This window comes from Pseudochaenichthys georgianus, chromosome 22, assembly GCF_902827115.2.
Source record: "Pseudochaenichthys georgianus chromosome 22, fPseGeo1.2, whole genome shotgun sequence".
Lineage (NCBI taxonomy): Eukaryota > Metazoa > Chordata > Actinopteri > Perciformes > Channichthyidae > Pseudochaenichthys > Pseudochaenichthys georgianus.
In genome coordinates this window covers 14,701,999-14,724,600 of record NC_047524.1, presented here as the reverse complement: position 1 = coordinate 14,724,600, position 22,602 = coordinate 14,701,999, and the positions used below count along the sequence as shown (strand labels likewise).

At 41.2% G+C, this 22,602-nt stretch overlaps 1 protein-coding gene across 1 annotated transcript in view; it reads right to left on the bottom strand.

Annotated features, from left to right (window-relative positions):
* Positions 1–2,869: 2,869 nt before the first annotated feature.
* Positions 2,870–22,602, bottom strand: part of bahd1 (bromo adjacent homology domain containing 1) — a 35,555-nt gene continuing 15,822 nt past the window's right edge. The window contains exons 2-7 of the mRNA XM_034111495.1: positions 14,923–16,679; positions 9,636–10,033; positions 8,710–8,869; positions 8,525–8,604; positions 7,161–7,252; positions 2,870–6,903 (exon numbers count right to left, since the gene is read on the bottom strand). Coding sequence (XP_033967386.1) covers positions 6,711–6,903; positions 7,161–7,252; positions 8,525–8,604; positions 8,710–8,869; positions 9,636–10,033; positions 14,923–16,552 — 2,553 coding nt within the window. The 5' untranslated portion in view covers positions 16,553–16,679 and the 3' untranslated portion in view covers positions 2,870–6,710. The remainder of the gene's footprint in view (positions 6,904–7,160; positions 7,253–8,524; positions 8,605–8,709; positions 8,870–9,635; positions 10,034–14,922; positions 16,680–22,602) is intronic.

The following is a 22,602-nucleotide window of genomic DNA, read 5'->3' as shown; positions in this document are numbered from 1 at the left end:
AGGCTCTAGCTCCGAGCCGGAGCTGAAAAGGCGCTGGTGTGAAAGGGGAAAAAGAGGGGTGTGTTAGTGACGCTCCCGGACTGGCGAGCCTGGGAAGGGGTGGATTTTGGAGGTGGACGGGATCCTGGAGGGCTCGACTTCTTTTTTTTTTACCTCCGCATCCTCGCCCTGCTCTCTGGGGAGCTGACTGGAGCTGCTGCCCCGGACTGGGGGGCTGTGCTGGAGACCTGATCCGAGAGCTCTCGGAGCTGCGAGAGAGTGAGGCCTGGGGCTGTGGGGATGCCCTGCTGCAGGAGCCGGGCGATGAGGAAGTCTGCCTCTGGTGATAGGCCGCTGTGGGGAGCCGAACCGGGCTCTAAGATTTCCATACCAGGTTCGTGATCTGAATTGTCCGAGTTGGACATCTTGAGCTAGTTTTTCTTGTGCTTTTTTTTTTTTTTCTCACGAGGAGGTGTATTGTATTACTGATACTGTTTGCGGTCATCTGCAAATGACAACTGATAGGGAGGAAGAGCAGGCATTTAAGGAATTTAGCATGTGCAGCTATTGGCTGCTGAGGGGTGACGCCCTCATATTTAATGAGGGGGGAAGGGAGCCATCGAGTGACGTGTAAGTGACTTGTGTTAGGTCTTCCTTATTGAACTTGTGCTAAGCTTCATTACTTTTTTCTCACGAGGAGTATTGTAGTACTGCTACTGTTTGCGGTCATCTGCAAATGACAACTGCTGAGGAAGAGCAGGCATTTAAGGAATTTAGCATGTGCAGCTATTGGCTGCTGAGGGGTGACGCCCTCATATTTAATGAGGGGGGAAGGGAGCCATCGAGTGACGTGTAAGTGACTCGTGTTAGGTCTTCCTTATTGAACTTGCGCTAAGCTTCATTACTCTTAATACAAATGTTTCACTTCTCATATTTCCAGCTTCTTGTTATACAGACTGCTACTATTTGATACAAAGTAATTAAGCCCACACATATGTTTAAGCAAACTCATAGCTGGATACTGGGAACACAGGTTACTTTAATATTCATCGAAGGCCTGATTATTGAAGTTAGATGATTTAGGTCTCCTCTTCAGGTCTGCTTTCAAGACGCACACTAATCTTACCTTTCATTATCAACGCAGTGTAGCAGGTAAATGGGATCGTAATATTTCAGTGGAAGGAGATGAATGATTTAGAAAGGTCGAATACAAAGGAGAGTGGCTCTAAGCCAGGGGTGGGGAACCTTTTTCCTCTCAAGGGCCATTTCAATGTTTTCAACATCCTCCGAGGGCCATACAAATGATTGACCTCTGCTTAAAAATACTAAAATCACAGCCCATTCAATTCGCCTTTCTTTCATGTTGTGCAAAGAAAAAGCAACCTCTTAATCCAGATATCTTACCATGACTCGCGTATGCATGCACGTGCACGGTTGTGGCATGACCACCAAAACAGAAAGATATGGACACAAGATGTGTGCAAATGTATTTAGTTTCCTATCCATGTGAACATGATTTAAGTGGGGGGGACCTAACCTTCTCTAGGAGGGTCCGGGGGCATGCTCCCCCCCGGAAAGATTTTTTTTTTTTAAATGTTGAAGTTAAAAGCATCAATCTGGTGCACTTTGAGAGCAACATTAGATCTACGTATGGATACATCTCTCAACACCCATATGAAACATAACTGTAAGCAGATTTTCTTTTTCTTTATGGATATTTTACAAATCACTCCCCTTTCAAACTGTATTCTTGTTTATTAATAACAACTTTTTTTTACTGTCATATAGTATTTTATACTTGTTTACTTTATTCTCTTATTTTTTTATAACTATAATGATCATATAAAGATGTGCCTTTACCTCACTGGTTGTAGAAAAAGCTTCTTATATTCGTTAGCATAGCTAGCTAACCAGATGCTAATAACAACAAAGTTATTGACTGTATGATCAGTATGACAGATGAACAGATCGCCACTGGGTTTACAACTAAGACACAGCCACGCAAAAACTGCAGCATGTGTACGGCTCCTTATGGGTACTGCAATTTTTGGAAGTGCCGGAGCGGAGCTGCGTTCTGGTGCTCACTGCTCCCCGTCAGAACTACACCCCTGTCAGACGACATATATACCACGTGATGACACGTTAGGCTTGTGTTGTGTTCAAGGACCCTGACCGTGGCCAGGAAAAACAGGCACTCACTTGTTTAATTATTTTGCGGTCTAGATTTCTTTAATTTTTTTCTTTTTTGCGTGTGTTTATAAATTACCTCGAGGGCCACACCAAATGGTCTCGCGGGCCGTATACGGTCCTGGGGCCGGAGGTTCCCCACCCCTGACTTAAAGGATAAGTGCCCTTCTTGAAATACAGTTTGTTATATATTTTCTTATTTCATTGCTGCAATTGGTTATCTTCCTAATGGCAACAAAAAGGAGTAACGGTAATTTCTGAAACTACATACATTTTTTTATTAATTTGTCCATAAAGAAAACAAAAAGATGGCTGACTGATTAGAATTGTTTGTTTAAATTAATAAGTCATAAATACACACAGAAATATATTGAGTTTATGTGGATACATTCTTCTACCTCCAATATTTGTTTGTGGTCCTGCATTAACTTTTTCCTGTAGATCAAAACAAAAAAAATCATAAATGTTTTATAAAAATAATAATATAATAAATAATGACACACTACAGTAATATAATTATTGATATTATTTTTCCAAACCCTTTAAAATCTAAGTGCTCTTATCACAGTTGACTATTTAATAACACATAAATGGTTGAATGAGCCACCATGTGGGCAGCAACTATTACTACAGCTCTCAACCTGGCTATAGAATTAAACTAAATCGCATAAAGAAATCTCTCAAACACATGTTCAAACTCATATATTATTTATTACAATTAAATATTTCTTATATTACAGAGGTCCATTTGAAACCATACAAATAATCTGTGCTGCGATTAATATTTCCAAGATATACAAAAAAAAACGCCATGCAAAGAATATGAACAGAAACTCACATCAGAAGACCCAAACGTCAGGTTTTTTGAACACCTGTGAATGAAACTAAATTCCTTAAATTAGTTTCGGTACCTTCCCTTCTCTCTCTCTTTTTGGTGCAAACATTTCTTTGCGGTGATTCAAGATCAGACCAGTGTCATTTTGCAAAAATGAAAGGCATTTGGAAGGTAGGTAAAAAACAACAGCTAGTACTTCTCATCGTGGAAAACAGAGTAAATACGGGTTAATGGGAACAGGCACAGAGGACCAATTAAGACATACATTTCACAAAACTTGATTAAACAGAATTTGTTTGCTGAGTGATTCCTAAGGCCATAATGTGTACCGTGTGTGTGGTCTCGCACTCTAATCCAGAACGCCCCGGGGGAATTGAAATTGAAAAACCAAATTTAGTAGGCTATACCCAGTTCTGCTTTGTTGGATTGTGCTGTGTGGGCTGGGATACTGTACATCCAGCATCTTTCAAAATACAATACAATGTCTCAGTTGAGAAACGGTGACTGTAGTTTGGTACAGACCAATAACCTTTGGTTTGATTGAAATGGCAGGAACTATGCTTTTCATTACAGCCTAATGAATGAACAAATACTAACATATTAATCAGAGGAGGCTTATTTGAAAGTCAAATATTAAATCCATTTATAAATAAATTCAGCTTTTGTAAATTAACACACCAAAGTAATCTCCTCATCACATTGAACAGCAGGGAGTAAAGCAGAAGTAGCCCAAGATGTCTCAATTCATAGACCCCTCAGGCTTTTAAAGGGGGCTGTACATTGTTTGAAGTTCATGTAGAGCAGCACTTTTGTTCATACAAAGGATTCAAATGCCAATAAGCTTCAAATAAGAGACTTAAAACGTCTCAAACACTCCTGCTGCATTATCCATTTCCTCACAGCTTGAAGCTTTGCCAGGAAGTTGTGTCTTTTGTTTGAAACACAATGGGCTAACAGAAGGGACAGCTGTGAGGTGGATTATGATGAAGAAGTAGATTAGAAAAGTTTCTGTGGGCATTTTGATACTTTTTATTCCACCATGAAATCTTGTTATGAAATTAAAATGTCAGCTGCTGTTCTTCAAGAACAACAACAAATTCAGTCATTTTGGAAATAAATGTTCTTTTTTGTTGAGATAAATATAAAATCAAAACTACAATCATGTTTGTACGCTACAAATAAAACTACAGCCAACAGACAGTAAGCTTAGCTTAACATAAAGATTGGATTTTTACAGACAACAGGTTTAGAGATACTGATACATGGTTTTGTTACCTATACCAACCGATATGTTTCCACCTTCAGGCTTAATGCTAAGCTAGGCTAATTGAGTGCTGGCTGCAGCTTCATACTTAGCACACAGCTAAGACTGTGGTATTGTTCTTCTCATTTAACTATTTACAAGAAAGGAATGAAGTGAATTTCCAAAAATATTGAACTGCTCCTTTAACAGATCTCTTTGAATATAAATCAAAACTTGGGCAGACTTGTCAAAACAAAAGTGTTGATGCTTTTTAGATCACAAGAATCTGATGGTGGAGGAATCTGGATCAGCACCCCAAGTAGCTTCATGACCCTCCGGCCGACATCAGTACACATTTCTAAATGAAAGGCTGGGAATGTTCTATAAGGCAGCAAGATCAAGGGCACAGGCTAATGGCAAGGTAGGTTTAAATCATTGCAGCATTCAGCATTTAAAGGTGAAGAGGCGAAGCTTTATCATCTGAGGAGGAGTGACAGGAGAACGACAGGAAGCTGGGAGAGGCCAAGGTACGTTTTGGTCCTGCAGGTTAAGCATCTTTAGTCATATGTTAGCAGGTGTCCTTCAAACTGTATCTAAGATCCTTCTTTATCCTCAGAGGCCTTCAACATCTCAACACAACATGTAATAGGCTTGTATTGGGCAAGCAACCTCAATCAGTCACAGAAGTACTATAGCAAAATAACTCACTAACTTTTATCTTCGACAGTGCAGCTAAGAAGGGGAGACATTCTCTCTAATCAGGAATGAAAGCCACTCATCTAACAGTATATTCTTTAAAATTATCTTTTGAAAATAAATTATATTTTCTCAGTACAGAAATAAATACATATTTTTCTCTCAAACATAGGAATGGATCATGATCACAGGTCTAAATGCTACACTGAATACATTACTCACCATCTCATCTGTGAAGAAACAAGAATATAAGTGACTAACTGATGCCATCTGCCACGAACACACACTCATCCAGATATATAAATGCAAATATACAGTTAGCTTTCACCGGAGTCATGTCACACCTCTGGCAAGCAGCTTTGAGAAAGTCAAATATTCCTCAGCATTGGCATAACAAAAATCCCTTCAATGCTTGGCTCATTGGACGCTGTCAAACAAACTGAAGTGTGCTTTGCTCCTAGAGTGCATGTCTGAACTGTGATATTGTGATAACCACCACTCTGGTGAATTGCAGGGTTACAATTACGTCATAAAACCTATACTTTTCTGGGAAAATCATGACAGGTGTAGCGAAAAAACTTCCACATTTCATTGTTGCTGTGCATGCACTTAGTAAGTGGTAATAAAGTACATTTTGAGTAATTAAAAAACTTCCTGATAAAAAAAAAAAAGAATCTTCACAGCTGTGGTGAAAGTCCGTCACCATTACATGTAAATGGCAAATAACAATCTCAAAGATCTCTATTTTGGTTTCTAAGGTGGTAGTCGTGGGTGGGTTTTTGGGGTATCACTTCTTAAAGATCACTGCTTATGGTTTTTAGCAGAGATGTTGATAGGGTAAGGGCTTTCGTCAGTGGGCAGTATGGTTAAACACAATTGTGTTACTTTATTAGGCAATAATGACATATAATTTAAATGATCATCTTTGAGATTATTACTTTAAATTAAACTGTAAAATGTATTAAGCTAACTAACGATACTATTGATATCGATGTTTGTCTTGTAGATATGTAGCTGGATGCAGCAGCCAGTTAGCTTAGCACAAAGATACAAAAGAGGGGGAAACAGCTAGCAAGGCTCGGTTTATAGGCCCATTTTCAGTCTGTATGCAAAGCTAACTGATGCTGGCAGTATGGTTATTTTTACCATAGCCTACTGACAATAGTGGCATTGATCATCTCATCCAACAAAAACTTTTCCTTAGAAAGAAACTTGAAAACCTCACTTGGGAGCTTTCCTGTAAGACGTCTGACTAAATCTCCAGCCACTGAAACCTCTTTCCTACTTCTAAAGGACTGATGCAGCTTGATATCAATATACTTTTACTTATATTTTCTTTAGAAATGGCATATCATCCAGACACATTAGTCTGATATCTGTCAGGCAGACAGTAAAATATTCACATGTAACATCAACCTCTCTTCATTACTATGAAATGTCACATTTTCTAGAGCTACAGTAGCATTTTCTACAGCAGAGTACGCTCCAGGTTGTTCACACAGCCGCTACGACACCACAGAGCCATGAAAGAGAAATACCATTACACTGCCATATAAACTCTCATACAATATGTCAAGCCATTACTCTTACTAAATAAATGCGTGGTATGTTATTTCAAAACAAAAAAAAGCTCATGTCTCAATCCTTCATCCCTAAACTTCCAGTTCCCGTCACACAGGCAGCAGGTAGGTGATTGGCTAATCAATGTTGTGGAGGATGCAGAACATTATCTCATGTCCCGTAGCGTTATGTGTCATGACCCGTCAGATACTACTGCAGGTTCTTGAGGAGACGTCCGAAGCGGAAGTCGTAGACGTGTCGACAGAAAAACACCAGCTCTGGGTCGACGTCCTGGGGCACACAGTGGTGGGGGGGCATGGCGCTGCCAACAACAGGTGGCACCACCAGGGAGGCGGCACAGTCGCGCACACCCTCCCTATGGCGTTTTACCAAGGCACAAAATCTGGAAAATCACAAAAACAGGACATCAAACTCAACCATCTTGAAAAAACATTTAGAGAAACAATTAAAATAACTTATACAGGTTTGAACTGTCTGAAACCTGAATAGCCTACTTTTTATTAAACAGTATGCATTCTTGAGCTTGAAATAAACAGCATTCTAGGATTTTCTCAGCAGGAATCTTTCTAAAGCAACATAGTGCAAAATCATACTCTCCAGAAAGATGCACCAAAGCCACCACAAGATGTTCATTCTTACCGACAATACTGTGCCAATGTAAGGACATAGCATTTGTCTTCAATACAGGCCACACTGTTCACATCCTGGTGACGGGACGCAAAGATTTCATTCTGGAAAAAAAGATTTGTTCATGTTAGCGTCAAACAAAACATAAAATCAACTTGGTTTAAACATCAGGTTAAGCCTTAAACAGTGATCCCATGTACACAGGGACTTTAAAATAAGAAATACATCTTCATTGTACACCAGCTGCTTCACTTCCACATGAAAAGACTCGCAGGAGAAAGATGTTTCTTCCTCTGAGTCAAAGCCCTGCTTCTGTTCTCATGCTGCTGCTCTGTTGTTTTTGTCGTTTGTTTGTACAGCCGAGAAATTACAGACTTGTTGTGGTTTATTGTTTTTAGAGATTTATTAAAGTGCAACTTGTTCCACTGGGAGATCACTGATAACACGGAGCAAGCACAACAGAAGTTGCCTTTCAACATGTACGTCCGTTGTTTCAAATACATTTCAATTTCTTAGTAAAGCCAAAATCTCTGAAGTCTTAAATTGTAATACCTTGTTTTGACGCAAACTCACACAGCATAAACAGGAAGAATTGAATGGGAAGAGTAATGCCTTATTCAGTTTCTCAGTACTTTCCAACTTCCCTTTTCTGTTTATGGATCACAAATATATATTTTGTGTTATAAGTAATTTAGATGAATATGTATAGAATAAATAATTTACGTGCTACAGGAAGATCTGTGACACAAAATAAACAACAGGGACAATGCTTATGGTAATGGAGGGACATGTGGCTCATTGTTGTGTTTGAATCTTTTCTGCAGCAATAGTGGTTATGACACAGACGAATAGGCAACATCAGGCTTTGAATACACAGACAAATCTTGAGTAAGTGGGATTATCTTATTATTGTTGTTATTGTAGAGCTTTCAGACAAAAGAGAATAATAAAGAATATGTACAGCCTTATCAATTCAATAAATTATAAGTGAAGCACACTGATTCTGATTTACAAATGATTTGCACAGTAAACTGACGCGGTGTTTCAGGTGTCCAGGTATATCATTTTCCATTTCCACCTGCCGACTACTCAGAAACCACTATTTGCAAAAGGTATACAAATATTTGCTTCTCAGAGTGTTTGGTGAGTGAGCTAGAAGATATTTATCACACCTCTTAGCACTCGAGCTTTCAGCTGCTGCAGGAATTGTGGCTCCCAGGAAGCCAATTACTAAAACCTGTTTTGGACCTGTCCAAAAGTAAACGCTCTGATGTAAGATTTATACAGAATGACTGACTATATTTGGGATGACTGTGTGATCTGCTGCAGTCATGTGATGCCAAAAAATAAAAAAAGTCTACAAAGGATATTCTCACCTCACAATGAACACTTGGGTTGCGTCCCCCCTGTGTGTGTTCTGGACGGTAGTACCAAAACAAACTCATCATCAGCTCTCCTGCAGAAAAACAAACAACCACACACACAGTTCACCACCACGCTAGAGCCAGTTATTACAGCATTAACTCAGCTCCTCCTGTGCCGTGTGCAGCGTGTGTCCTACCTGACTCTGGCTCCTCCCACAGAGCTGAGATCTTGGCCACGAAAGGCAGAGACTTCTTTCTAGGTCCAGATTTCAGCAGAACAGTGTCTCTGACCCGAATGAGCTCCCCGTCCCTCTGGACCCCCTCGAAGCACTTCCTGGGCACCAGCGCCTCCTCTCCCTGTAACACGGGCAGCAGAAATACTGACTCCTCAAGCATCCACACACTGATGAGCTGTGAGAGGCTGTGGAGTCAGAAAAAGCTCCATGGATGTGATTTGTATTGAGTGTGTCTCAGCAGAAATGTCGACAGACAGGTGTTTGGACCAAACTCAAGAAAACAGTGATTGAGCTCGAATGAGACAATAACACAAGTGTGATAGATCATCCCAGACGATCTTATGACAGGCAGAGGTGTAACCAAGTACATTTACTCAAGTACTGTACTTAAGTCCAATTTGGAGGTACTTGTACTTTATTTGAGAATTTACATTGATTTGATACCTTTAGTTACTTGAAGATTTGGATTAATGATATGAAATATAATCAACACTGAAATAACATTGTAGTTACACCTGGAGTCAAATTCACAAGCTACCCTGCAGTATACAAAGTACTTAAAACTAGCTGCTCTTTTACCAGCTCTGATAACACTTTAATGCATCAATAATTATAATCAAAACAAATGACTTACATTATTCTGAAATGGGCCAATATGCATAGCGAGTAATTTTAATTTTGGTAACTTAAGTATATTTTTATGCTTAAGACTTTCCTACTTTTACTTGAGCTACATTTGATTGCAGTACATTTAACTGTAACAGAGTATTCCTATACTCTCCTTCTCCCTCCTCTGACGAGAGTCAAGTTAAACGACCCAACGTGTAATTACAAGCGGCACCTTGGTGGCTATGTCAGAAAGCACCAGCATGACTTTCTCTACGTACCACAGAGAAAACCTCCCTCTGAAAGGGCAGGCCGACCGGCTGCCAGCCGTTGGTGGATTTTTGGCGGCCGTTCTTCTGCTGCCTGGCAACCGCTCGCCCTCCAACACTGGCAGCGCGGAGCTTCTGCTTCTTGTCCCTGTTGAGGAGGCAGACAGCCGAGCTGAGGCCGCCACTGCCGCCAGACCTCGACCCGCTGGGCGACTTGGCGCTCTGCTGACTCTCCTTCACCACCTTCGAAGGAGTCTGGCTGGGGTCGGACAACGGAGACTGAACGTGGGACACTGATTGGCCGGCCGCAGGCACAGTGGGAAAGGGGCAGCCAGTGAGGGTTCTGGGGCTGGGACATATGGGGATGGAGGAGGGAGTGTGATGGTCATTGAGGGTAGACGGATAGTCGTCTGAGGAAGCAAGAAAAGAGGCAACATAATGAAGTGTGAGACACAGTCCTTGAAGGAACAGCTACAGTGATCAACAAGCTTTAACAAGGTTATGTAATAGAGGCATGAATTGTTGTTATTAGTTCCGCTGAAGCAGCAGAAATAACAAAAAGAGCCACACACACACACACACACACACACACACACACACACACACACACACACACACACACACACACACACACACACACACACACACACACACACACACACACACACACACACACACACACACACACACACACACACACACACACACACACACACACACACACACACACACACACACACACACACACACACACACACACACACACACACACACACACACACACACACACACACACACACACACACACACACACACACACACACACTCCCATGACACAGCTGCAGTGATGACATTAAGTTGAATTAACAGTCAATTTATCAGCTTCCTGGATCCAGGATAATAGAATGCATTAAGGTTAGACATCAAGCTGCTTTGGTTTACGGACGGCCAACTGCACCATTAGCAAACATCCGTGACATATATGTTAAGGGTTAAGGTACTTCTTGGATACACACACACAAAACTAAATATGCATCTAATGAGTATCAATAACATAATTATCTGTTTTCAAAGGACTACTTAAAGAGGGAGACATTTTCCTTTTACTCCATTTATTTGACATTTCATAGTCTGCAAATGAAGATGTGCTAACCCTGTCATTTCTGATGTATTGCAATAGAGTTAATTATACAGTGGCTTAACCTCAAGCAGCTACAAGATTACAATGCTGCTTTCACAATATTGACTAACCTGTGGGTGGTTTTACTCCTTATGCTTTAGGCAATTATCACACAACTTGGTTGAAGGGTGTAGCATGGGTCAAAGAACAACCTCTAACATTTTTCAGTGGATGCAAATCATGCAGCGGATATACAAATTATGTTTCACCTTAATTGCAAGAAAGAGCATTTGTGCTGCATCCATGTGGTGTAATCAGATATCAATGTGTCCTTTAAACTATCTGAGCAATATAAAGTACAACACAAAATCCAGTTGTTACCACATAACTACTTCAAGCTTGAACGCCTGAACGCATCATTTATCTTGGCAGAGGTATCTCTCCAATAGCTCTCCAAGTGTAATTTTACTTTTGGCTAAAACTTGAAGGCCCTGCAAGCAGTGTTTCCGCCAGACAAGGGCTGAAGGGCGTCCACCCCGAGAGCGTGCTCCACTAAAACCCCCCCGCTCATCGCGTCCAAATCGCGCACGTTCCGTGTTGTCCTGTAGCAGGCAGTGTTGTAGTCAAGTCACCAATTCACGAGTCCAAGTCACCCTCGAGTCACCACTCTTCGAGTCCGAGTCCATGTCCGAGTCACCAAGGGAGAGTCGTAGTCGAGTCCGAGTCCAAGTCACCCAAGGAGTGTCCAAGTCGAGTCCGAGTCCGAGTCATCATTACCTGTGTTCAAGTCCGAGTCCAATTCACTTAAGAAGAGTCCAAGTCAAGTCCGAGTCACAAGTCTTCATGTATTAATCTTCGTGGATATATGTTTTGAAATGTAGCTGCTCCTCTACATTGCTGTTATCCTGTCTATTGAACTGCTGTGAAGCGAGTTTGGCTACAATTCTTGTAATAGGTGCTATACAAATATAAAGCTTATTTCTAATATTAATATTATTATTATATATAAATAAACTATATTTAAAATGAGTTACCTTTTAGAGAAGTGATTATATTTGTATACCAATATTTTCCTATGGTAAAGTTTTCGTTTTGCACTTTTATTTTGATAGTAATAAGATCGGGACTCTTATTTTGAAGGAACTTTTACGGGTTAAATCAGTTTACCGATAAAGATTTATCCCCAGAAAGCACATGGCTACTTAGCATGCAACATGACGTCATTCTGCATGTTAAGTATGTGCTTTCGTTATCGGCTGAATCTTTATTTATTGATTAGATCACGTTACTCTGATGATAGTGTTCAAGACAGCCTATATGTCTGAACTCGATCCTTAGAGTAATGTGTTACGGAGCCTTCTCTTCTATATTGTTTCCACATAACGAGCATTTTGCGCTGCTCTTTTCCAATGTGGAAGCAGAATGTGTGAAAGCATACAGCATGATGCGGGGTGTGTCTGTAGACATCTCTAGACTGGAATAGCGGGGCCCAGTACGTGAACTCGTCATACAGGATAGAGGACATCAGACTCCAGAGAAAATGTGCTCGAGTCCGAGTCCAAGTCGGAGCGTCAATGTACGAGTCGAGTCCGAGTCATCGTGGGGGGGGGGGGAATTCACGAGTCCGAGTCCGAGTCCAAGTCATCCTGTGCGAGAATTCACGAGTCCAAGTCCGAGTCGCGTCAATCAGTGCGCGAGTCCGAGTCGAGTCACGAGTCCCGAAAATCGGCACTCAAGTCCGACTCGAGTCCGAGTCCAGGACTCGAGTACTCCATCTCTGGTAGCAGGCACCTTCGATGTCGGGGAAACGATCTTCAATACTCCGAAAAATAATTCCACCAGACTCCTTTGCCCCTCCAACAGAGGGATGTCCTTGTCCTTTTTCCTTTTCGTCATTTCAAGTGATAAAAACTCTCGATCTTCTCTCGAATTATTAATATTTTTTGGTCAAATGACGGCAAGACGGCCCCCTGGCGGAAACGCTGCCTGCAAGCCCTCACAGGGGTTCAACTTGGATTATTAGACCTCTGCTAAGGTGACTGTTGGCCATGAGGTCCAAATAAGGTGAGAGTTGATTTGCTCCAACAGGTGCAACCAATTGAACAGGAGGGCGAGGCAATGCCAATCAATTCTGCACCCTCCCACTCAGTGCTGAGAGGAGGTGTAATCAGACAAGAGTATCAACACCTGTGTGGGTGGACCACAGGCATGTTCACAGCAGACATTTTGATTGGTCATGGCAGGAAAACCACAGGTGTTACTTACCTATAATAACGATGGTGCTGTTCCATTCAAAACACGCTAACATGCACAATACCAAGATTCAGAAAGCCTAATTCTATTATTTACACCTATGCTCTCTCCCACTGTGCCATGTCTTCTATTAAATCTATTTTTAAAGAGTTTGTGGAGCTCTCGTCGAACAACACTCTCAGCCCTCACAGCCTGACCTGCTTTTGGCTGCTGCAGACCACAGGAAGAGAGAGAGAGAGAGGCCCAGCAGTACACTGGTGTGTGTTCACGTGTAATTGGTGTTGTTTTGAGGTCACATTCAGGTGTTTATAACCGTACACCCACACACTCAGGCAGGCACACAGTGTTTGTGTGCTATACCGCAGACTTCACAAATAGTTTTCCTATTCTGGTTCACTTCTCTGATTTGAACTCAGTGACTAACTGCTGACACTCAAACTCATACAATCAGCTCAGCTGCACAGGCCTTGTATCCACCGTCCGGCTGCTTGCATTCAAACGTAGACAAAGGGGGTCTTGTCCTTTATCGGATATTTTTGTGTTGCCTCCCACTCAAGTGACATTCTAAAAATGGGAGATTAAAAATGCCTTGACATAAAAGCTATTCTCAGCACATTGTACTGCTTTGACAGCTGGATTGGGGGAATAACTATAGTGTACTCATGAACGTTTAATACTTATTAGGAAAATCTTACTGTCTGACTGTGATGGCTGAGTACATTTACACAAAGCTAATTTTCCTTGTCAGGGAGTTCAACTTGTGAAAAATATTTTTTTTACTGTGAAGGAAGCTCATGTTGGAGCCAAGAGTTTAAAGATATTGGCATTTATCAGGCAAGGTAAGTCTATTGAGTTGCATTATGGGGAATGTAAGATACCCCATTAAGTTGGTATTTCACTACATCACTGCCACAATATACTCTGCAACAGCAATAAATATACAGGATAATCTATAAGGAACTCAAAAATAAAATACAATTCATACTTTTTTCCTTTTGCTATACTGAGGCACTTGTGAGTGTTGTTACATAAGTGCCATCAAGAAGACAGATACTAGTGCATTAAAGGTGGGGTAGGTAAGTTTGAGAAACCGGCTCGAGATACACTTTTTGTTATATTCCATGGAATGCTCTTAATGCTTATGCTAAAATAACTGGATGGCCTACATGCCTGTCAACCTTCCATCGGGGCACAAACTTATCTCGTGCCCTCATTGGTCATGTGCGCGTTCGTGTGTGGAGGGGCTCTGTAAGGAAGTGGCAGATTTTTTCCAGCTGTGTATTTTCAAATTCTAGCGCACTTGAGCTGGTCTCTCCAAAATTACCTATCCCACCTTTAAAGTGGACCTATCATGTTATATTTGAATAATATATTGTAGGGCCATACCTATATAAAACATGTCTGTGAAGTTTTTTTTTCAAAATACCAAACAGATCATGCATTTTAGCCATGCCTCATTTCACTCTATTTGCTCTATTCCAGCCCTGTTTTTGCAAGGGCTGATTCTGTGGCAAATGAGCTGCAGCTGACCACGCCCCCCTGCAAAGGAGGGGGGCGAGCGTCATGTTACCATGCTGTTCCCATGCCACGGCAACCTCTCATTCCCCTGATAGGTGGAGAGTTGCCCATATAGACGGAGCCCCTTGTTTCTGACGTCAGAGATATTTCAAATCTGTATCAGATCCGTTGCAGCCCCGTTTTTAGAGATTTGGATATGGAGGAAAAGAGAGAGGGTTGTGTTTTCTTACACTTGGTGAGTTCTCTGACACACCGGGGACACATTCATGTATAAAAGACGTACAAAAGTGCATTTTGCATGATACAGTAGGTCCCCTTTAACTCATCTTTTTCAACAACAACAAACCAACACACTGCTGGAGATTGAAAAAAAGTAACTCTGGTAATATCAATATTCTGTCTGCTCACCTTTTTTTTTGATGCCGTTGTTACATTTGGTGCAGTCTGCAGGGCTGATGGAGCACCCTCCTCTGGCGATGGCTGGAATCACATTGGTGTAGGTGGAGTAGCCGTTGAGCCTGCAGGGCTCTCCGTAACACGCCTCCACCGAGGAGCAGCAGTACACTGGGTGGGTGATCCCTGAGGGCTGTGGACCCTTGCTGGGGAGCAGCTTGGGCCTCTTGTCGCTCTTGGAGCACAAAGCCGGGGGCGATATGGGAGACTGTGAGGAGTCCTGATGGCTGAAGTGGACGTAGTAGCCGGGGAAGCAGGTGAACGTGTGCGGGCTGATGGTTATGGGCGCTGGGTGGGTTACAGTGTGAGGAGACTGAAGATGGTGGTGGTGATGATGGTGGTGGTGATGGTGGTGGTGGAACACCTCTGATAGCGAGCCGTCCTCTGGTTCCTTGAAGGTCTTGTCGTCCAGGAAGAGGGCCAGTCGGTGGCAGTACTCCACACACCTCTCCTGGGAGCAGCAGTAGCATGAAGACACCTCAGACTCCACCTGTTCCTCTTTGATTGTTTTCACGGAGAATCCCAGAGAAGAGCCACGCTGGAGCTCATGTTTAAGACACTCCCGTCCTCCTGTGCTGCCCTTCCACTCTGGATCTGCGATTTTACACAAACTACAGCAGCCCTGCGAGTCTGGCTGGGAATGCACCGGATCCTCTGTACCCTGTTTTATGTGCTTTGGTTGGTCCACGTGTTTGGGATTTGTTGTTCTTTTGGTCAGTGTTGTTTCTCCACACACTGGTTTACTTATATCATCCTGAGTCGTAGCTGCTGCTTGGCTCCCACTCACTGGCTTGGACTCTGTCTTCTTCTGCCGTTTGGTTCCATACGTGGAACTGGTGAGTTTGAGCAGCGTTGCAGCAGTGAGGCCCGCCTGACGCCGAGGCGTTGGCGCAAACAAAGCCAACCAGTCGATGTTCTGAGCCTCCACCTTTGACCGCCTCTGTTTTTTAGGTCTCTCTTTAGGGTCTGCTTTCCCTCCTGGGGAAATCTTTTTGGTTTTAAGACCTTTATGTTCAGTTTTAGCAAGACTATCTTTAGCTTTATCTTCATTAGAAGGCTGTCGTTTCTTTGTGAGATTTGACGCATGAGAGTTGTTTCTGTAGAGCAGCAAGCTGTTGACAGCCTCAGCATTGAGAGACGCCATTCTCCGCTGGCGAGGCTCGAAGAAGGGGGCGGGAAACATGGGTAAGGCGTCAGATTGGTCGATTTTTGGTTCCAGTGCTTGCTGATCGGCTGTGGACGTTTTCTTTAATCCAGATTTGGTCCTTCTTTGACTGGAGCTGGAATGCAGCTTTTTCTTTACTTTTACCCTCTTTTGTTTTCCATCTTTTGGTGCATCCTTTACTTTACCCACAACCCCTTTCTCCTCCAGACGGGTGAGCAGGACGCAGCAGTCCAGTGCATCCTTGTCACTGACTGCCAGTGTCTTCTTCTTCCTATGTCGATGTGGCTCTTTCTTATGCTTCTTTTTTCTATCGCTCAACTCATTCTTTCTGTCTTTCCCTTTTTTCAAGCAGACGCCTTTCTCCTTTCTTTCCTTCTCTTTCCGGGGCTTTCCACATTTCACAGCCTGAGCTTTCACCATGGTCTCAGCGTCCAGAGGCAGAGCAGCCGCTTCCTCTTCATTCACAAGTCCTACGATGGAGGGTTTTAGCTCAAAGCGAGCCTGCAGCGAGCATCCTCATGGATCATCACCTGGGTCCATACACTCTCTGGGGAGACACAGATCAGACATTTAACTGTAAAGCTTAAGCCCCACAAAGACAAGAGACTTTGCAAGTGACTTAATGTAACAGACAGGATCTTTTGATGCATTATTTAACCGGTTTTACTTAGTTTGCTGTCAATATGCAGTACCCCAGAGAATATGACCACTTAGACAACCTTTCTCCTTGACATGCAAATCCAGTGCACACACGAGATGGAAGAGAAACTGAGATAAAGAGAACATTATGTAACGTAATGCCTGAGGTTTATGTACTCAAACCTCTTTCCCATTTGTAAGCCCCGTCTCATTTTAAGATTTGCTCTTTTTTTTTGCTCTAAAGATATTCTTTATTGAGTCATGGACAAAAGCAATTTTTTTCTAGATGATGTTTTTATGTTGACCAATGGATTAGATCATTTAATCGACAAATCAGTAAAGCTGAGTTTCTCCAATGAAAGAAATCAAAGACTACGATAGCCAATTAGTTGTCTGACTGACAGAGAGGAGGCAGCCCTCCTCATCATGTATTCATTATGTAATCTGTATCGCCTCCTGCACCTTTGGAATAAGGATTGCAGCCAAATTAAAAATTAAAAACGATTGCCTTTTTGCCTGTGTATCAATAAAGACCATATTTGGGTCCTTGAACCCATGTTGAAGCACTTTTAATGACTCACACAATCCAGCAGGAGCTCAATATTACAGGCATTCACCCACTCAGGGCTAACACAGAGAAGCGCAACACAGAAACAGATGATTTAGGTGATGCATTTAATGTTTGATATGATGGATGCTTTTAGAAGTGATCTGCATAGCCACAGCCTGAAGCTGAACTCTGTGACTGGCACTGTAGCTTACCCAATAGTAAGAAATAATTAAGTTAAATATATCAAAGACTGTTTCACATTGACAAAGAGAATGTTTCAATTTCTAAGAGGTAAAAGAAGGCCAGCGAATGCTTTGAAATAACTGCGAGGTATTGCCATTCTTCAACATTTGGAGACACAAAAACAAACAGTATGATCAAATGACTCATGAATTGATACTTATTTCACCAAAACTGGCGGAGGAAACACTTGTCGCACAAAAGCCTCTTCAGTTTCCATGTCAACAGGCTGGTACAGAGCACATCAAAGCACCTCCAGCAACTTTATAGTAGAAGTAGCGTATTAAGCTTTACGATCCTCTGTAATGCACACTTGTCTTCCTGCTCTTGCAACACAAAAAAAGATGTCCTGCTTAGGAGAAAACCTTTAAAGTTCCCTATGACTCAACTGCCAGTGACCTTTATTCAATGACACTCCTGCGCGCAGCATAACGAGATGGATCATCCTTCTTGCTGCAGCCATGAAACACAATTATGCCACTTGACCTCCAAGAACTAAGTCAGCATGGGACTTTTTATATTAAGTGACTTCAGCCAGAACACACTGTTCAGAAAGGGCTGGGTATGAATCTCTGCTTTCATTAACACACTCAACAACTGCACATATTTTTTTTTCATCTATGAAATTAGGAAGTATTGATAAATCTGCATGTGAATAACATTTTTCAAAATAGCAAAAATACACAGAGTTTCTTAGAGCCCATGTTGATATCTGAAGTTGAAATGTCTGGTTTCCTTCAACAATGGTCCACAACCAAAATATATCAAATTGAACATTAGAGGCACACCATAAATCACACTGGAAAAACTGTAACTAAATCCTTTACATTTAAGAAATTGATTAAATGATGAATTCATTGTGATCATCAAATAATCTGCTTCAGCACTAAATCCATAGAACAGTATACATGTGAGATAATATAGGAGGAAAAAGTTGGGCCGTCTCCTATCAGCAATATATGAGGCAGATGATCATGCCCTACGGTCGGTGTAAACTGAAATTTTGAGCAACAATGATAAAGTGATTTCTTATAGTTACCAACTTAACCTTAAAACGACTAAACACAACACAGCTGATTTCTGCTGCGGTTGCTTTTCCACATACCATATTCCATTTCCTCTCCTGTCTCTACATTAGGATGTTTGTTAGAGTCATAAAAAAGTATTCCTCAGCTATTCACAGTCAAGTTACACACATCAAAAAGAGAATGATGACGGGATACAACTCATATTCTGCTAAAAACTGTTTCTGCACTGCATAATAATGACCAATCCATTAAACAGCGGATTATTTGTGCATTTGAGAGATGAACACAACTTCATCTCATCACCAAATATGAAACAAATTATCATTACAACTTTCTGTCCTGTCACACCTAATGAAAGCTTAGAGAAAGTGATTGAAGTGCAGAAAGTGTTGAAGTGCTTTAGTAATAAGAAGAAGACCGTGTGAGAAGTTTTATTCTGTTTCTCAATATCTTTTTTTTCTGCCACACTAGAACTAGAACAACCCTCTATCATTTCATGGCATCTTACATGTATTGAGAACATACCCAGTTGAGTTACACCACAATTGCAAACCTACTTTGACTTTGGAGTGGTCACAACTCTCTGGCTGGACATTTTCACAACCGTCTCGTAGCTCTGTTTTCACTTATTGCTGTACGACTCTGTGAACCGTGAAATGCAATCCATGAGAGCGAAATTTAATTTCAGGATAACAAGAGGACAGAAGGAGCCTCACATTGAGTTTCTGTCTGCGGATATCAAATCTAAATGCTTCATTTGAATAAGACAAGCATGCACAATGAAGGACAGGAGCTCATTTGTGAGCATCGTATTGTTATTACTGACTAGACCTTCCCCTCACCGAACACAACAAGAGGTTATTACTTGGGTCGGATGCTTTCTTGCTTCTTCATGTGGTTAAGGAAATCAACAAAAGATAGTAGCATGCACCGAACACACACAAAGCTAAACCTTTTGGGACTACCCAATCCATGGTAAATACTTCAATGGTATACAGTATAAGGAACCACTGATTAATGGGTGACTACTTCTCCTTTCTCGTTACTTCTAGAAATCTTTGGTAAACTGTAAAAAGGAGATTGTGTCTCCATTTTAATTTTTATCTTTAGTTTTTTCGGCAGAAATAATGAAATACCGGAAGCTTGCTCTGGTTGGGTCAAGGGTTTAAGAATCTGATGGGTCAGGAGATACCTAATGGGAGAAGACAGAAAAACAAAGAAACGTTTAGGTTTCTTTTCCAGGATTTTCTTTACTTAACCTTTTCTTGTGAAATAATGGACACTTTCACCTTTTCAGGCAACATACGCCAGATAAGATGGAATCAGTCATTTAAATCAGTGTTTCACAACATATTTGGCTCCCCAATTTGTGAACTCCTCAAACGACTAATTTGATAATCGATTAATCTATCGATTAATGAAACGATTAATCGACTATTCGGACTATTATGCCTTGCACAATTTCTCTAACGCTCTTATTTACCCATCAACTTTTAGATTTAGCTTGAGGTTGTTTAGGCATGTGGAAACTAACAATGAAGACAATAAAGATGAATACTTGATTCAAAAATACATATATTATTAAATTAACTAAGCTAAATTGACATGCTTTTTATTTAATTAAATAAATAATATTCCACATCAAAAGAAACAACAATATTTTAACAAATCGTATTAAATAATGTGATGACAGAATTGTAAACAGAATAGCTGAAACTTTAACAAAATAAATAACTCAGTTACCTCTAATCATCAACCAATGTTTGTATAATTTTGTTAACTGCGTGTGTTGCTGACGTGGAAACGTTACTCGTGGATGGGGCTACAGAGATACTAGAAAGACAGTCGAACCCGGTGCATTCCTCCGTCTGAATGTGGTGCACTTTTGCTAAATGTTTAGACAAATTGCTCTGCCTTTACATGCTAAACACTATTGGCAACGAGCATTGTCCACCTAAAGACGGGTAACATTTAACCACACCTTGGAGCGCTTCTCTCCGCCATCCAGTGGCGGTTCTAGACTAATTTGACTGGGGGGGCCACTGGGGGGCCAGTTATTTTCTGAGGGGGGCACAATAAATGCAGGACGAAAAAGAGAACTAGACAGTATGAAGTAATTGCGCATAAGAAAACAATGCAATACAGTTATTGGTATTTGTTTCAGTACACTTATTTATTTCAGATAGATCTTATAGTTATTACTGTTAGCTTCAGCTTAAGTCAGAGGTGCCCAGTACGTCGACCACGGTCGACCGGGGCAATGCTGGTAGATCGCGAGTCATTCATAAAAAAAAAAAGTCCAGCTCCATTAAAATAGACAAAACAGGTTTTGATCCCTCCTCCCTTGGCCTCCCTGCCACTTAATTCAGGAGTTTACTTGATTGACAGAAAAAGCGACCTATCGCTTTCCAGTCTGTTAACCCAGAATGCAAAGCGATACAAAATCAGTCAAGTGCCGGGAAAACTCAAATTAAGTTAAAGAGATAAACAAGAGACAAACAACAAAATGAGTGCGGGACCGAGCAAGAAGCTAAAGACATACCACTTCCACCCAGAATGGGAGGAAGAATATGTTGTTGTGATGTCAGATTCAAAGGTTATTTGCCTTATTTGTAAGGCAAGCGTCGCTCTGCCAAAGAAAGGTAACGTGGAGAGGCATTATCGGAGTGTTCACAAGGCATAGCAGCGACTTCCCTCCGAGTAGCGAGTTTAGAAAGAGAAAGGTCATGTATTATTGCTACAAAAACATTATCTTGCAGTCTCGCCAACTCGTTTCTAACATGCAAAAAGACAAAAAAATGCGTCTATGGTCAGTGTATTTTTTATCTTTCCAATCGAGATGAGATCTCTCTCCCCCGTCTGTGTGCGAGGGGGCGGGGCAGTTTACACACACGCAGCTGCTACATGCAGCAACACACGGAGGAGATGGCGGAGAGAAGCGCTCAAAGGTGTGGTTAAATGTTACCCGTCTCGAGGTGGACAATGCTCCTTGCCAAGAGTGTTTAGCATGTAAGGGCGGTAACACGAGCAATTTATCTAAACATTTAGCAAAAGTGCTCCACATTCAGACGGAGGAATGCACCGGGTTCGACTGTCTTTCTAGCAGCTCTGTAGCCCCATCCATGAGTAACGTTTCCACGTCAGGTGTTATGTATGCTAGCAGCAACACACTGAGTTAACTACATTATACAAACATGGGTTAATGATGAGGTAACAGAGTTATTTATTTTGTTAAAGTTTCAGCTATTCTGTTTACAGTTCTGTCATCAGATTATTTAATACGATTTGTTAAAACATTGTCGTTTCTTTTGATGTGAAATATTATTTATTTTATTTAAATAAAAAGCAATATTAGTTTTGTAAACAATTTGTTAAGTTAATTTAATAATATATGTATTTTTGATTCAAGTATTCATCTTTATTGTCTTCATTGTTAGTTTCCACATGCCTAAAACAACCTCAAGCTAAATCTAAAAGTTGATAAATAAATAAGAGCATTTGAGAAATTGTGCAAGGCATACAGTAATAGTCCGAATAGTCGATTAATTGTTTCATTAATCGATAGATTAATCGATTATCAAATGAGTTGTTTGTTGCAGCCCTATTGTAGTTATACCATGTATAAATAAAACGTGTTATTCAGCAACCCTTGTAATTTGGGATTTTATTTTTGGTTGAGTGGCCTCAGTGAGCTGGGGCCTCATTTATAAAGGGATATATACGCTCAAAAAATTGCGTACGCCAGTTTCTACGCAATGTTTGCGATTTATAAAATACTAACTTTACGGGAAAACGTGCTGTCCTCCACGCAAACTCTAACCCATGCGTACGCACTAAGCACAAAAACGGGAGAGACGAGAAACTGCGACACCGTTGGCAGAAGGAAGAATGGAGAGAAATATGTGGAAATAATACCATAAATAAAATGTTACCTCTCGCTCGTAAAACACAGGAGGTATGGAAGCTAAGAACACCATATGTGGTAAATTGTACAGCTAATATAACACAACACA